At 42.1% G+C, this 16798-nt stretch overlaps 2 protein-coding genes across 3 annotated transcripts; one reads left to right on the top strand and one right to left on the bottom strand.

Moving 5' to 3' along the window:
* Nucleotides 1–4274: 4274 nt before the first annotated feature.
* Nucleotides 4275–14003, top strand: grwd1 (glutamate-rich WD repeat containing 1). Its single transcript, XM_058056281.1, has 7 exons — nucleotides 4275–4525; nucleotides 4592–4709; nucleotides 6484–6661; nucleotides 6736–6946; nucleotides 8995–9140; nucleotides 9222–9413; nucleotides 12824–14003. The coding sequence occupies exons 1-7, from the start codon at nucleotides 4309–4311 to the stop codon at nucleotides 13130–13132; spliced, it is 1371 nt and encodes a 456-aa protein (XP_057912264.1). The 5' UTR covers nucleotides 4275–4308; the 3' UTR covers nucleotides 13133–14003.
* cdc42ep5 (CDC42 effector protein (Rho GTPase binding) 5) lies at nucleotides 13542–16717 on the bottom strand. 2 transcript variants are annotated; one of them, XM_058056285.1, is made up of 2 exons: nucleotides 16400–16717; nucleotides 13542–15555 (listed from the first exon to the last, which is right to left on the bottom strand). In XM_058056285.1, the coding sequence occupies exon 2, from the start codon at nucleotides 15548–15550 to the stop codon at nucleotides 14729–14731; it is 822 nt and encodes a 273-aa protein (XP_057912268.1). In that variant the 5' UTR covers nucleotides 15551–15555; nucleotides 16400–16717; the 3' UTR covers nucleotides 13542–14728. The 2 variants fall into 2 exon arrangements, with proteins under 2 accessions (XP_057912268.1, XP_057912269.1); XM_058056286.1 differs by having other exon boundaries at nucleotides 13542–15552.
* Between the last annotated feature and the right edge of the window lie 81 nt (nucleotides 16718–16798).

The following is a 16798-nucleotide window of genomic DNA, read 5'->3' as shown; positions in this document are numbered from 1 at the left end:
TAAATAAAGTGTAAAAAGAAAATAATAATTAATGATAAATAAAAAATATACCTCTTCTAAATATAAAAAACATACATTGAAAAATATCCTTAAATATATAAATAAATAATAATGAATAAAACTGCCTACACTTTCTCAGTAAAAATAAAAAAATAATTACAAAAAATAATCACAACATCCTACTGCTGAATAAAAATTAAAATACATTGAAAATATGTCAAAAAAGGGAAAAAATTAAATAAAATAAATACAAATTCCTACACATTCTAAATGAAAATAAATAAAATAAATAAATACAGGTCCTTCTCAATAAATAACAAAAATATATATATATCTTCTCAATAAACAAATTGCAAAAAATAAGGAAATAATAAAATAATGATAAATAAAAAATAGGTCTCCTCAAAATAAAAAAACGAATGCAAAATAAATAAAAAGAATCATAATAAAACATATTGAATGAACAATCCCAGCCCTGATGAGCATGTTATGTTTTACATACTGAGCTCTTCCACATCCACTCATGTCCAAGATGCCAAGATGTCTCCTTTTATTACCCAGAAGTCACCACCAGCAGGGAGGAATGTGCTCTTGTCTTCTCGCCGGCGTCCTGATGTTGACGTGAGCGCTGCTGCTCGCAAACGCCCACGCGTGTCCTCTGCACGGGTTTTGTCCTAGCAAGACCCTTCCTGTTGTTTGGCTGAGACACAACACGCGTTGCCATGGCAGCAACCTTCCAAGACTTTCACCATGCAACGAGGACTACCGTCTTGGAAGCGTTGGACCCAAGAAACCAGAAGACGAGGATTTGCCTTGGCATCCACGGGCTCCGGGACCGGCTGACTTCCCGTAAAGGAGGGTTGGGGGAGGGGGGCAAGAAAGAGTGGGTGTGAAACCCCAAAAGGGGGGGGGGGGGGGGTACTTTTTCTTTTCCAAGCTTCGGCTCTATTGTCTCATATTCTACATCTGGCAAAGCTGATGTACTACTTTCACGCGTGCTCATGTGTACTTGTTGGGTATACTATATATCAGGGGTCTCAAACACGCGGCCCGTGGGACACTAGTTTGAATGCCCACTAGTTTGTGGCTCAAAAAACGTTGAAAAACACTACATTAGGCAACACGCTCATGCCTCCTTAATCGCCCATAATTGCTTCCACATCTTGTCCTTATTGACAGACGGAATACTTTCATACTTAAGGCCATACAGAGCCTCTTTACCACCTTCGAAATACACTGTTAGAGCCCTCTACACGTGAAATAACACCCCTACAGTCACATGTACACTCCTATTACCCAATATAGTAGACATAATAAAAGAAAGTTAGTAAGAGAAAGTAAGACATATGTATAAGACATTAAATGAGAAAAAAAGACATGAAATACTTGTTTGCCACCTTCTAATTATGCTTTTTAACAAGATTAGAGCCCTCTAGACATAAAATAACACCCCTATAGTCACATTTACCCTTGTATTACCCAATACATAATAAACATCATAAGAGAAAATTAGACAAATAAGACATAAAAAACCCGAGTACACTTTCTAACATGATTAGAGCTCTCTAGACATGGAATAACACCCCTATAGTCCCCTTTACAGCCCTATTACTCAGTATAGTAGACATAATAAGAGAAAATAAGATATGAAATACTTGTTTACCACCTTCTATGTATGCTTTTTAACAAGATTAGAGGCCTCTAGATATGAGGTAACACCCCTATAGTCACCTTTACACTTGTATTACCCAATATACTAGACATAATAAGAAAAAGTAAGACATATGTATAAGACATAAAATACCTGTTTGCCACCTTCTAATTATGCTTTTTTAAACACAATTAGAGCCCTCTTGACGTGAAATAACACCCCTATAGTCACATTTACAACTCCTATTACCCAATATAATAGACATCATAAGAAAAAATTAGACAAATAAGACATAAAAAACCTGTTTAACACTGTCTGAGTACACTTTCTAACATGATTAGAGCTCTCTAGACATGAAATAACACCCCTATAGTCACCTTTACACTCCTATTACTCAGTATAGTAGACATAATAAGAGAAAATAAGACATGAAATACTTGTTTACCACCTTCTATGTATGCTTTTTAACAAGATTAGAGGCCTCTACATATGAGGTAACACCCCTATAGTCACCTTTACACTTGTATTGCCCAACATGCTAGACATAATAAGAAAAAGTAAGACATATGTATAAGACATAAAATACCTGTTTGCCACCTTTTAATTATGCTTTTTTTAAACACAATTAGAGCCCTCTTGACGTGAAATAACACCCCTACAGTCACATTTACAACTCCTATTACCCAATATAATAGACATCATATGTGAAAATTAGACAAATAAGACAAAAAACCTGTTAAACACCGTCTGAGTACACTTTCTAACATTATTAGAGCTCTCTAGACATGAAATAACACCCCTATAGTCACCTTTACAGCCCTATTACTCAGTATAGTAGACATAATAAGAGAAAATAAGATATGAAATACTTGTTTACCACCTTCTATGTATGCTTTTTAACAAGATTAGAGGCCTCTACATATGAGGTAACACCCCTATAGTCACCTTTACGCTTGTATTACCCAACATGCTAGACATAATAAGAAAAAGTAAGACATATGTATAAGACATAAAATACCTGTTTGCCACCTTCTAATTATGCTTTTTAAAACACAATTAGAGCCCTCTTGACGTGAAATAACACCCCTACAGTCACATTTACAACTCCTATTACCCAATATAATAGACATCATAAGAAAAAATTAGACAAATAAGACATAAAAAACCTGTTTAACACCGTCTGAGTACACTTTCCAACATTATTAGAGCTCTCTAGACATGAAATAACACCCCTATAGTCACCTTTACAGCCCTATTACTCAGTATAGTAGACATAATAAGAGAAAATAAGATATGAAATACTTGTTTACCACCTTTTATGTATGCTTTTTAACAAGATTAGAGGCCTCTACACATCAGGTAACACCCCTATAGTCACATTTACAACTCCTATTACCCAATATAATAGACATCATAAATAAAAATTAGACAAATAAGACATAAAAAACCTGTTTAACACCGTCTGAGTACACTTTCTAACATGATTAGAGCTCTCTAGACGTGAAATAACACCCCTATAGTCACCTTTACAGCCCTATTACTCAGTATAGTAGAGAAAATAAGATGTGAAATACTCGAGAAAGTAAGACATATGCATAAGACATGAAATACCCGTTTAACACATTCTAGTTATGCTTTTTAACACAATTGGAGCCCTCTTGATGTGAAATAACACCCCTATAGTCATATTTACAACTCCCAATTACCCAATATGTTAAACATCATAATAAAACATTTCTGTACAGTACTTCCTGTGGTGTTTATTATCTCATACATGTACTGTAACATTAGTGACATCTAGTGAGCAGTGTAGAAACTACAGATGATTAGTAATCTTTGATTGCCATAGCTGGAATTTCTTCCTGGAGTTTTCCATTGCAGGATACCGTAGCGTATCATGACCTTTGACCTCATTCTTGTGGTTCCATTGTGATCTCAGATATGTGGATCCTTGCCAGAAGCAAGGATGGTTGTGTGATGAGAAAATAATATCCATTACAACACAAGTCATTTATATATATATACAACAAAAAATCATCCTGGGCCCGATATGGACCCCTGGGGGACGCCGCAGTTAATATTCTTCCATCCTGATGCATGCTTATTAATTTGTAAATATTGTTTACTTTTCTTTCTTGCCTGAACTCTTGTTCATCACTATTATTATTATTATTTATAACTATACTGATTGTTATATTTGATCATAGCTTATTATGATTATGAAAAATTCCAACAATAACTTATTTGTGTATTAAAAAGTTACATATAGAATGCAGCAAGTGAATAAATGTACTGCAATATAGTATATGAAAGGAATGGGGCGGGGAGCAGGATGAAATAAGCTTTGCTTCTTCCTATTCCTTTTTATGTCTTATTGTTCCTACTATATTGGGTAATAGCAGCATGAAAAAGTGACTATAGGGATGTTGTTTCATGTCTAGAGGGCTCTAATCATGTTTTAGATGCTTTTGTAAAGTTGGAGTTTGTAAAGAATACAAATATAAAACAATTTCAACAATGTGACATCAATAAAACATACCGAAGTGTACAATATCAATGTTATAGAGGCACCGGTATCGACGTAGCTGATATTTGGATCGACCCGCCCACTCGCTTCCTTTCAAACACGTGACCGGAAGTATAGCTCCTCCACCAAGATGTCCGCCTCCGATGAAGACACGTTTGCGGAGCACGACGACGGCATGGAAGAGCAAGAAGAAGATGACGACGAGGGAGTCGAAATGGAAGCCGAGGAAGGCGCAGACGAAGACGGGGACAAGGAGGTGTACGTGCCCGGGATGGAGCCGCTTAAGCCGGGGGAACAGCTGGAGATGGACCACTCCGCCTACCGCATGTATCACGAGTGTCAAACAGGCGAGTGGCGGCTAAACTCCCCTGTCACGTGCTCGCGCTTGTAGTTACATGGTGGTTTATGTGTAGGTGCGCCATGTTTGAGCTTCGACGTCCTGACGGACAACAATGGCGACGACAGGAATGACTTTCCTCTCTCTATGCTGTTATGCGCGGGCACACAGGCGGACAGGGCGATGGCTAACAGGTTGGTCTTTTCCTCTCCATAAACACACACTCACACCGGAAGCAATATGGTTGACCGCTTCCGGTTATGGTGCGATGAGCAACATGTTAGCAGTATGTCAAAAACTCGAAACGGCAAATAAATATTCCTTTGAAACATAATTTCAATGATTTCACATCATTCACAAGGATTGTTTGAATCCTGGAGAGTAAGAGGAATGATAGATATTACACCACAAGTCCATTTCCTCCATTAAACTGCTCCTGTTCTTATTTCAGTTATGCAGTGCAGTCATCTCTTGTCATATCACAATTATGATATCGCTCCCTGAAATCATAATTCATGAATAAATGATGGCTGTTTGGTTTTTGACTCCACATGATCTGAGATTACATTACCTTTCATGCTGCATGGAGACCAGAGGGCGTGCCGTGGCCCGGGGAGGGCGTGCCGTGGCCCGGGGAGGGCGTGCCGTGGCCCGGGGAGGGCGTGCCGTGGCCCGGGGAGGGCGTGCCGTGGCCCGGGGAGGGCGTGCCGTGGCCCGGGGAGGGCGTGCCGTGGCCCGGGGAGGGCGTGCCGTGGCCCGGGGAGGGCGTGCCGTGGCCCGGGGAGGGCGTGCCGTGGCCCGGGGAGGGCGTGCCGTGGCCCGGGGCGGGCGTGCCATGCTTAATGATTCAGCTAATAACTATTTAACTAATCATCAACTGAGAAGAACCATGCAGAATTCTATGCAATTCCCAAAAGATTCCCAGTGAAATGCATGGCATTTTCATGCATGGAGACCAGCTGACATGCCGTGGCCCGAGGCGGGCATGCCGTGGCCCGAGGCGGGCATGGCATGCTTAATGATTCAGCTAATACTTATTTAACTAATGATCAACTGAGAAGAACCACGCAGAATTCTATGTCATTCCCAAAAGATTCCTATTGAAATGAGCCCATCTGACATGCCGTGGCCCGGGGCGGGCGTGCCGTGGCCCGGGGCGAGCATGGCATGCTTAACGATTCAGCTAATAACTATTTAACTAATCATCAACTGAGAAGAACCATGCAGAATTCTATGCAATTCCCAAAAGATTCCCAGTGAAATGCATGGCATTTTCATGCATGGAGACCAGCTGACATGCCGTGGCCCGGGGCGGGCATGCCGTGGCCCGAGGCGGGCATGGCATGCTTAATGATTCAGCTAATACTTATTTAACTAGTCATCAACTGAGAAGAACCACGCAGAATTCTATGTCATTCCCAAAAGATTCCTATTGAAATGAGCCCATCTGACATGCCGTGGCCCGGGGCGGGCGTGCCGTGGCCCGGGGCGGGCATGGCATGCTTAACGATTCAGCTAATAACTATTTAACTAATCATCAACTGAGAAGAACCACGCAGAATTCTATGTCATTCCCTAAAGTTTCCCATTGTAAAGAATAGCATTTTCCCACATTATGGGAACATTTGGACTAACAACATTCCAAACCCAAAAGATGTCCACTTTTCCAGAAATTGCACATTACAGGTAAAGCTTACCAACACTATTTGACATTCCAAAGATTCCTGGAATTCCATATTTTTGGCACCGAAATTCCCTTTGCAATGATAGGTGGGTCAATTTCTCAACTCGTTGAAACCATTCCCATATCAAAACATTCAGGCTCGAGTTTTCCCGGAATTTGCCAGTTTCCGTAGTTCCTTCTCGTTGTGCTCGTCATCCCTCCCGGCTTGGCGAGGAAGGAAAGGCAGGAAAGGATCCAAAGGTGGTTTGCAACGTTGTCCAACCGGCTTGCTGACCTCCTTGCAGGCTGCTCCTCATGCGCATGCACAACCTTCACGGAACACGGACAGGAAAGGAGGAAGAGGAGGACAGCAGCGATGAAGACAGTGAAGAGGAGGAGGAAGAGAAGGAAGAGGATGAGGATAGGAAGCCGCAGATGGAGCTGGCCATGATGCCTCATTTCGGAGCCGTTAACAGAGTCCGAGTACGTTGACTCTTCTCCGCCACGGAGCTCGTCTGTGGCGGCAATCGTCTGATGTTTTGCTTTTCGTCTGGCAGGTGACGCGATGCGAGGATCGCACGCTGGCCGCCGTCTGGTCGGAGAAGGGACAGGTGGAGATATTCGACCTGCGACCCCAGCTGGAGGCCGTGCACAGTTCCACCGCCATGGCGGCTTTCGTGCGGCAGCAGAAGGAAGCGACCGCGCTCTTCAGCTTCTCGGGTCACATGACTGAAGGCTACGCCATTGATTGGTCGCCTGTGGTACCTGGTAGGTGATTGGGTAACAGTGTGACCGATGCCACACATTTTTCCTCTCACAGGAAGTGGAAATTGTCTGCTTGTACGACCAGCTAATGTTAGAAAACCAATGTAAAACCACAAGGAAATGGGTTTAATCCAGATCTGATTCAAATTGTGCATTTGGCACTAGTTGAACGTACTAAGATAAAATCCAGCGATCTTGTTCAAAGTCCGGAACAGAATCGGTTGTCGGTATGCAAGGTGTAATGTTGTAACATGAAACCAGATTTTCTCCAGATCTGATCCAGATTGTGTCTGCGAGTGGAATTGAATGGTCAAATATTGGAACGCTCCTGATGTGTACACAGGGACAGATGATGTAATGTCTAACCAAGTTGAATCCAGATCTTGTTCAAAGTCCGGAACAGAATCGGTTGTCGGTATGCAAGGTGTAATGTTGTAACATGAAACCAGATTTACTCCAGATCTGATCCAGATTGTGTCTGCGAGTGGAATTGAATGGTCAAATATTTGAACGCTCCTGATGTGTATACTGTACAGGGACAGATGATGTAATGTCTAACCAAGTTGAATCCAGATCTTGTTCAAAGTCCGGAACAGAATTGGTTGTCGGTATGCAAGGTGTAATGTTGTAACGTCAAACCAGATTTACTCCAGATCTGATCCAGATCGTGTCTGCGAGTGGAATTGAATGGTCAAATATTTGAACGCTCCTGATGTGTATACAGGGACAGATGATGTAATGTCTAACCAAGTTGAATCCAGATCTTGTTCAAAGTCCGGAACAGAATCGGTTGTCGGTATGCAAGGTGTAATGTTGTAACATGAAACCAGATTTACTCCAGATCTGATCCAGATTGTGTCTGCGAGTGGAATTGAATGGTCAAATATTTGAACGCTCCTGATGTGTATACTGTACAGGGACAGATGATGTAATGTCTAACCAAGTTGAATCCAGATCTTGTTCAAAGTCCGGAACAGAATTGGTTGTCGGTATGCAAGGTGTGATGTTGTAACGTGAAACCAGATTTACTCCAGATCTGATCCAGATTGTGTCTGCGAGTGGAATTGAATGGTCAAATATTTGAACGCTCCTGATGTGTATACAGGGACAGATGATGTAATGTCTAACCAAGTTGAATCCAGATCTTGTTCAAAGTCCGGAACAGAATTGGTTGTCGGTATGCAAGGTGTAATGTTGTAACGTCAAACCAGATTTACTCCAGATCTGATCCAGATCGTGTCTGCGAGTGGAATTGAATGGTCAAATATTTGAACGCTCCTGATGTGTATACAGGGACAGATGATGTAATGTCTAACCAAGTTGAATCCAGATCTTGTTCAAAGTCCGGAACAGAATCGGTTGTCGTTATGCAATGTGTGATGTTGTAACATGAAACCAGATTTACTCCAGATCTGATCCAGATTGTGTCTGCGAGTGGAATTGAATGGTCAAATATTTGAACGCTCCTGATGTGTACACAGGGACAGATGATGTAATGTCTAACCAAGTTGAATCCAGATTGGATCCAGATTGAGCCTGTGACTCAAATTCAATGTTGGAATAAAAAACCCTGGTACGTGATTCAAGTTCAATTCCGATCTGATCTAGATGGAACATTTGCTGGTAATGCGGAACTATTGTATGCAAGGTTTAAAGTTGGAATGTCAAATCAGGTTCAATCCAGATTGAGTCGTTGACTGGAATTGAACGTTGAAACGCTTGAATAGAATTTTATAGTGTGGGTTCAGGGACTGAAGTTGTAATGTCAAACCAACTTTAATCTAGATCTGATCCAGATGGAGCTAAATCAGAACATAGGAACTATTGTATGAGAGGTTTCCATATGTGTCAAACCAGGTTTGCTCCAGATTTAGCCTTTGGCTTCAGTTTAACATAGAAAATGTCATTTGTTGTGCCAAAGGGACAGAAGCCTCCACGTCAAACTGAATTCAATCTAGATTTGATCCAAAATCTGCATCTGGTGGCAACTAACCAATGAGAATCCACTTAAAGTCGGCGTCAGACTTAGCATGTTCCGCTGGTACTCGCAGGTCGTCTTGTCAGCGGCGACTGCAAGAAGAACATCCACGTGTGGGAGCCTCAGGAGGGCGGAGCTTCGTGGCGCATAGACCAGCGGCCTTTCAGCTCTCACGGCAAATCCGTGGAGGACCTGCAGTGGTCGCCCACTGAAGCGACGGTGCTTTTTCCCCTTCACATCGCGTCAGCGCCGGAACGTCGTCCCCGATGTAACGCTCGGCCTCGGCGCCTTTTGTTCCAGGTTTTTGCATCGTGCTCGGTCGATCAGTCCATCCGTGTTTGGGACATCCGGGCCCCGCCCGCCTCCATGCTGTCGGCCGACCAAGCGCACGCGTCGGACATCAACGTCATCAGCTGGAACAGAACCGAACCGTTCCTCCTGTCTGGTGGGGATGACGGCCTCCTCAAAGTGTGGGACCTGCGACAGTTTAAGGTAACGGCACACTTCCCTCCGGTTTCAATCCACTTTTCATCTGGATTTACACACGCCAGCAGTTTCACACCGAAAATCCTATTCAACATATACTCAGACGCCTGGACAATGTGTGTATACCAGGTTCTAAACTGTCATGTGAAATCAGAATTTAATCCAGATCTGATCCAGATTGTACATTGGACGGTCATGTAACAAGGATGACTTGATGACTCAACAACTTGAATTAAATGTTTGCTCAAACAGAACCTGTAATGTCAAAGCACATTTAATCCAGATCTGATCCAGATTATACATTTGGCCTGTCGTGTATCGAGGACGACTCAATTTGAAAGTATTCAACTACCTGAACAAAATTTGCTGTGTTGGCACAAGTGGGAACTGTATGTCAAAGCATATTAAATCCAGATCTGATCCAGATTATACATTTGGCCTGTCGTGTATCGAGGACGACTCAATTTGAAAGTATTCAACTACCTGAACATAATTTGCTGTGTTAGCACAAGTGGGAACTGTATGTCAAAGCATATTAAATCCAGATCTGATCCAGATTATACATTTGGCCTGTCATGTATCGAGGATGACTCGAATATTCAACTACCTGAACGAAATTTGTTGTTTGCTCAAGCCGAACCTGTAATGACAAAGCACATTTAATCCAGATCTGATCCAGATTTGGATCATTGGACAGTCATGTAACAAGGATGACTTGATGACTCAACAACTTGAATGAAATGTTTGAACCTGCTATGTCAACGCACATTTAATCCAGATTGAATCCAGACTACACATTTGGCAGTAATGTACAAAGACAACCTGATTTGAACACGTTCAACTAACCTGAACAAAAGTTGCTGTGTTTGCACAAATGGGAACTGTATGTCAAAACATATTAAATCCAGATCGGATCCAGATTATACATTTGGCCTGTGATTTCGTTCATGTACCTGAACGAAATTTGTTGTTTGCTCAAGCCGAACCTGTAATGTCAAAGCACATTTAATCTAGATCTGATCCAGATTATACATTTGGCCTGTCATGTATCGAGGACGACTCAATTTGAAAGTATTCAACTACCTGAACAAAATTTGCTGTGTTGGCACAAGTGGGAACTGTATGTCAAAGTATATTAAATCCAGATCTGATCCAGATTATACATTTGGCCTGTCATTTATCGAGGACGACTCGATTTGAAAATATTCAACTACCTGAATGAAATTTGTTGTTTGCTCAAGCCGAACCTGTAATGTCAAAGCACATTTAATCTAGATCTGATCCAGATTATACATTTGGCCTGTCATGTATCGAGGACGACTCAATTTGAAAGTATTCAACTACCTGAACAAAATTTGCTGTGTTGGCACAAGTGGGAACTGTATGTCAAAGCATATTAAATCCAGATCTGATCCAGATTATACATTTGGCCTGTCATGGATCAAGGACGACTCGATTTGAAAATATTCAACTACTACTACTACTACTACTACTATTCAATTTGTTGTTTGCTCAAGCCGAACCTGTAATGTCAAAGCACATTTAATCCAGATCTGATCCAGATTGTACATTGGACAGTCATGTAACAAGGATGACTTGATGACTCAACAACTTGAATGAAATGTTTGAACCTGCTATGTCAACGCACATTTAATCCAGATTGAATCCAGACTACACATTTGGCAGTAATGTACAAAGACAACCTGATTTGAACACGTTCAACTAACCTGAACAAAATTTGCTGGGTTTGCACAAATGGGAACTGTATGTCAAAACATATTAAATCCAGATCGGATCCAGATTATACATTTGGCCTGTCATTTCGTTCATGTACCTGAACGAAATTTGTTGTTTGCTCAAGCCGAACCTGTAATGTCAAAGCACATTTAATCCAGATCTGATCCAGATTGTACATTGGACAGTCATGTAACAAGGATGACTTGATGACTCAACAACTTGAATGAAATGTTTGCTCAAACGGAACCTGCTATGTCAACGCACATTTAATCCAGATTGAATCCAGACTACACATTTGGCAGTAATGTGCAAAGACAACCTGATTTTAACACGTTCAACTAACCTGAACAAAATTTGCTGCGTTTGCACAAACGTCCAAAACATTTGTGTCAAAACATATTAAATCCAGATCGGATCCAGATTATACATTTGGCCTGTCATTTCGTTCATGTACCTGAACGAAATTTGTTGTTTGCTCAAGCCGAACCTGTAATGTCAAATCACATTTAATCCAGATCTGATCCAGATTGTACATTGGACAGTCATCTAACAAGGATGACTTGATGACTCAACAACTTGAATGAAATGTTTGCTCAAACGGAACCTGCTATGTCAACGCACATTTAATCCAGATTGAATCCAGACTACACATTTGGCAGTAATGTGCAAAGACAACCTGATTTGAACACGTTCAACTAACCTGAACAAAATTTGCTGCGTTTGCACAAACGTCCAAAACATTTGTGTCAAAACATATTAAATCCAGATCGGATCCAGATTATACATTTGGCCTGTCATTTCGTTCATGTACCTGAACGAAATTTGTTGTTTGCTCAAGCCGAACCTGTAATGTCAAATCACATTTAATCCAGATCTGATCCAGATTGTACATTGGACAGTCATCTAACAAGGATGACTTGATGACTCAACAACTTGAATGAAATGTTTGCTCAAACGGAACCTGCTATGTCAACGCACATTTAATCCAGATTGAATCCAGACTACACATTTGGCAGTAATGTGCAAAGACAACCTGATTTGAACACGTTCAACTAACCTGAACAAAATTTGCTGCGTTTGCACAAACGTCCAAAACATTTGTGTCAAAACATATTAAATCCAGATCGGATCCAGATTATACATTTGGCCTGTCATTTCGTTCATGTACCTGAACGAAATTTGTTGTTTGCTCAAGCCGAACCTGTAATGTCAAAGCACATTTAATCCAGATCTGATCCAGATTGTACATTGGACAGTCATGTAACAAGGATGACTTGATGACTCAACAACTTGAATGAAATGTTTGCTCAAACAGAACCTGTTATGTCAACGCACATTTAATCCAGATTGAATCCAGACTACACATTTGGCAGTAATGTGCAAAGACAACCTGATTTTAACACGTTCAACTAACCTGAACAAAATTTGCTGTGTTTGCACAAATGTTTTTGACGTTTGTGCAAACATATTAAATCCAGATCGGATCCAGATTATACATTTGGCCTGTCATTTTGTTCATGTACCTGAACGAAATTTGTTGTTTGCTCAAGCCGAACCTGTAATATCAAAGCACATTTAATCCAGATGTGATCCAGATTTGTCAGTCGCGACAACTGGATTAAAGATGTTCGAGTCCCTGATGATATCTGATGGCTGTACGCCGTGTTTATTCCGAGCAGACGGGTCGTCCTGTGGCCAACTTCAAACAGCACAGCGCCCCCATCACCTCGGTGGAGTGGAACCCGGCGGACTCGAGCGTGTTCGCCGCGTCGGGGGCGGACGACGTGGTCAGCCAGTGGGATCTTTCCGTGGAGTCGTGCGACGCGGGCGCCAGGGCGGAGGCCGTGAAGGACCTGCCCCCGCAGCTGCTCTTCCTCCACCAGGGCCAGTCGGAAATCAAGGAGATCCACTGGCACCCGCAAATTCCCGGCGTCTTGATCTCCACGGCGCTGTCGGGATTCAACGTGTTCAGGACGATATCCGTGTAGCCCAACTCGCCTCGGAGTACCGTAACTGTTTTTGACCTTTTCTGACTAATGAAAACAAAACTTGGATTATCCCAAACAGCTTTTTTTTTTATTGACTGTAAACCACAGGACAGTAACTGCATTCAACCCAGCAAGTTCAACATTGATATTTCATTGTCTCAGCATTTGTAGTACTTTTCCCAGCCAAAAAAAAAAACTTTGGTAGTGTATGAAAAACATGCAAAACAATAAAAAACAATAATAATAATAATAATACAAAGTGGATCCGATCCAGAGAAGCTCACATTGTCAAGACATGGAATGAGACAGGATGGAGATGTAAACATGCAATACGAGAAGGTCCAAAATATTCCAATAATAATCATTCATGTACATAAGGCACTTAAAATAGTGGAATGATGCAGTTAGGAATGAATGAGAAAAAAACGACAGTGGAACCTGTTTATGCACACACACACACACCCCGGGACGACACAATTGGTCGTCGACAGCATCGGAACCGAAACTGAGCAGAATGGGTTCACGATTAATGGCGTTTTTTATTTTTCCATTGTAATTATTTTCATATATTTTATACCAGAGGTGTTCAAAGTGCGGCCTGGGGGCACATAAGTAGAAATACAACCCAGCAAAAATGGAACAACAGGGCTGTCAACATAAGCGGGTTCCACTGTAAAAGGTACAGCGCCAGGGGTGTCACCAGACACTCGAGATTTTTGAACATTACTTAAAAAAAAATATATATGACTGCATATATTAATATATTGCAATCTATTTGTTTCAGACTGTATGACTATACAAAAGGGCTCACTCCCACCTTGCCGTTGTTCTATGGAACCAACACTACAATACATTGACTTTTAAACATTCATATTGTATTTTGTTACCATTTAAAGGCCAGCATGTAAGAAAAAACATACAAATATTTTAAAAAATATTTGCAATGTTTATGATTAGGGCTTGAGATGGCTACCCATTTTTCTTTATATTAGCAATGTAACGTTAGGATTGTTATTTAATGCTCAAGGACACTTAGCTTTCCAGGTAGATAGCGCTATCATGCTATGTATCAGCATGCTAAGCATAGTAGCCTTTTTAGACATTTTTACAGTACAAACTTACAGAAACTTGAGTGCTATCATATAAAGTGTTAGCATAGCCTTTTTAGCCACTTTCAGGCACGGTAACGTTAGCATAGTGACATTTTAGCCCTTTTCATGAGTAAAACCTTACGTAAACGCTAAGTGCTGTTATGTTAGCATGTTAGCTACATTAGAATTGTAGCATTTTTGGTGAAATTTGATACACATGCACATGGCAATATATTGAGCCCGGCAAAATGATCCATTTAATTCTGACTGTGATTAATTAATAAATGTAATATGGTCCCAGGCCCCCTGGCCACCAGAGGGTTTATGAGAAATCCCGCCCCGCTTGAACGTGGCGAGACCTTGTAACACCCCTACGCAGTGGCATATCTGTCACCATTGTCGATAAAACAGTGTTTTCCCCCAGCAGAAGCAACGTGGTCTTCACGCGTTACAGCAAGTTTGGATCCGGTCACGTGACTCTTTGAAAGCATCCGCGCCGCCGCCCTCAGAGGCCAATCTCATCGTCAAACTCGTCTTCAAACGTGTAGCCCCGCCCTACTTCCTCCTCTTCTTCCGAGTCAGTCTCCGAGTGGCTGCTGCCCACCCTCCTCCTGTCCAGGGCGCTCACACATTCAAAGTCGGAGCTATGGGACGAGGCGGGGCTGGGGGGCAGATCCCTATGGGCGGAGGCAGACTCCCCTCTAGTCGGAGTCTCCATCAGGTCCTCCTCTTGGAAGTCAAACCCTTGCCCCTCTTCCTCCTCGGAAGCCTGGCGTATGATCTCCTCCCGTTTGTCGCTGAATCTCACCTTGGGTCGCACCCCCTTTGGTTTGGGCCCATCTGGGATTCTGCCGTCTCCCATCTGGTTCCCGTCCAGCCCGGTTGAGGTCTTCCCATTCAGCATCTTCCCTTGCTTTGTGTCCACTGGGGACACGCCTCCTTTAGGCCCAAATGCGTCTTCCACATTGGAGTCCAGTCCCAATCCGTCCATCACGCCGAGCACGTCCCCCAGCATGGAAGGACCCAGATCTAGATCCAAGTCCAAAGTGAACGACGACACCGACTCGGAGTGCTCCGGCTCGTGGTTTTGTGGGGGTTCTTGATAGAGATCGTTGTGGTTTACCGACGCCTGGTAGTCCACCGACGACGACCCGGGACTCCCCGGGTCAGAGCCGGGCGGGCTGGGACCCAGCGTGGACAGAAAGGAGGTGTCCCCGAAGGCGTCGCCTCCTCTGCCGATGTGCATCGTGTGACGGAAGTCGCCCAGAGGGGCTGAGATCATGGTGGGGTCCAAGCGAGAGGCCCGGGTGGATTTGTGGAGCGGCATGACTGCTAAAAACAAAATGGCAGTCAGGATTTAAAACGGAAAAACACTCGTAGGACCAAATATGTACAAAATATATATATATATTTTGTAATATTTGAAAACATTTCCACTTGAAAACATTCATCTTGCATGTTCCTTTACTTTAAATTATTATTTATTCAAATTTATTTAAATTATTTGTACAAATGACTGTTTACGCTGTACATTGTTGTTCATATTTGCTAACAAATCAATGATCAATCATTTCTATCTATCTATCTATCTATCTATCTATCTATCTATCTATCTATCTATCTATCTATCTTCGTACTATTTGAAATACACCTTAGCATTGCTAACATTAGCATAGTAGCATTAGCAGTACTAGCATGAACACTTTGCTATCATATCATACGTCATCGTTATTGCTTTTTCCTCGTCATTTCACGACGCTCAAAATTCAAATTCCAACTTTTTCTCACTCAACAAATGACTTTATTCAACAAGTTTTCCGGTGAAATGATGTTTTTACACGGGGGTACAAAAAGGCGTGTGAACGCCATTATGAGATAGAGCAGAAGAAGAAGACGAAGAAGTCGTGCTGGGGCTTGTAGTCCTACCTTGAAATGCCAGCACATACTTTTGTCAGCCCTAAGGGGGTGGGGGGGGGCATGTGGATAAAAACAAGTAACTCCAATGTAATAAAAGTTTTTTTTCCCCATTCCAGGTGACTTATGTGTGCCCACATGAAGAAGTAAATGAGTTCCAACTTTATTAACAGTGAAAGATGTATCATGTTTACCGTGTTAGCCCCTAGCAACTTCACTTTCCATGCCCGTGTGTGTGTAAGCGAACGCAACATAAACTTACTTGAAGGGATATTATTCTTCTGTGTGGCTCTCTCTCGTCCGTATATTCCACTTTTACATCTGGATCATTGCTTATGGACTTTTCCCTCCGTTCTTTTTCCTCCGTGGACTTTTTTTTTCTTCCAAAGGGATGGGCGCGATCCGAGGAAGTGACGCGACGTGTGTAGTTGGATATGTACTTAAAAAGAAAAATAATAAACTTCCACGAGTATGATTTAAACACGTTTCACTTGACGGATCTCCCGTTTCACGCAGGATAAAAAAAAGAATGTACATTTATGTCGCTTCGCGTTCCTTTATGGAATGATGTCACTCATCCTGGCTCGAGGGGTGGGCGGGTCGATTCCAAAATCGAATGTGTCGATACCAACGGCGGTTGCGAGGGTTGTTGAATAGATTG

This window comes from Doryrhamphus excisus, chromosome 19 (assembly GCF_030265055.1).
Source record: "Doryrhamphus excisus isolate RoL2022-K1 chromosome 19, RoL_Dexc_1.0, whole genome shotgun sequence".
Lineage (NCBI taxonomy): Eukaryota > Metazoa > Chordata > Actinopteri > Syngnathiformes > Syngnathidae > Doryrhamphus > Doryrhamphus excisus.
This window is presented reverse-complemented; position numbering and strand designations above follow the sequence as displayed.

Bases quoted from the DNA above. Each gene is read 5' to 3' on its own strand.
- grwd1 (XM_058056281.1), top strand. From the start codon at position 4,309: ATGTCCGCCTCCGATGAAGACACGTTTGCGGAGCACGACGACGGCATG. The intron at 4,710-6,483 runs GTTGGTCTTTTC...ACCTCCTTGCAG, and splicing joins GACAGGGCGATGGCTAACAG to GCTGCTCCTCATGCGCATGC. The intron at 9,141-9,221 runs GTGCTTTTTCCC...CTTTTGTTCCAG, and splicing joins GGTCGCCCACTGAAGCGACG to GTTTTTGCATCGTGCTCGGT.
- cdc42ep5 (XM_058056285.1), bottom strand. From the start codon at position 15,550: ATGCCGCTCCACAAATCCACCCGGGCCTCTCGCTTGGACCCCACCATG.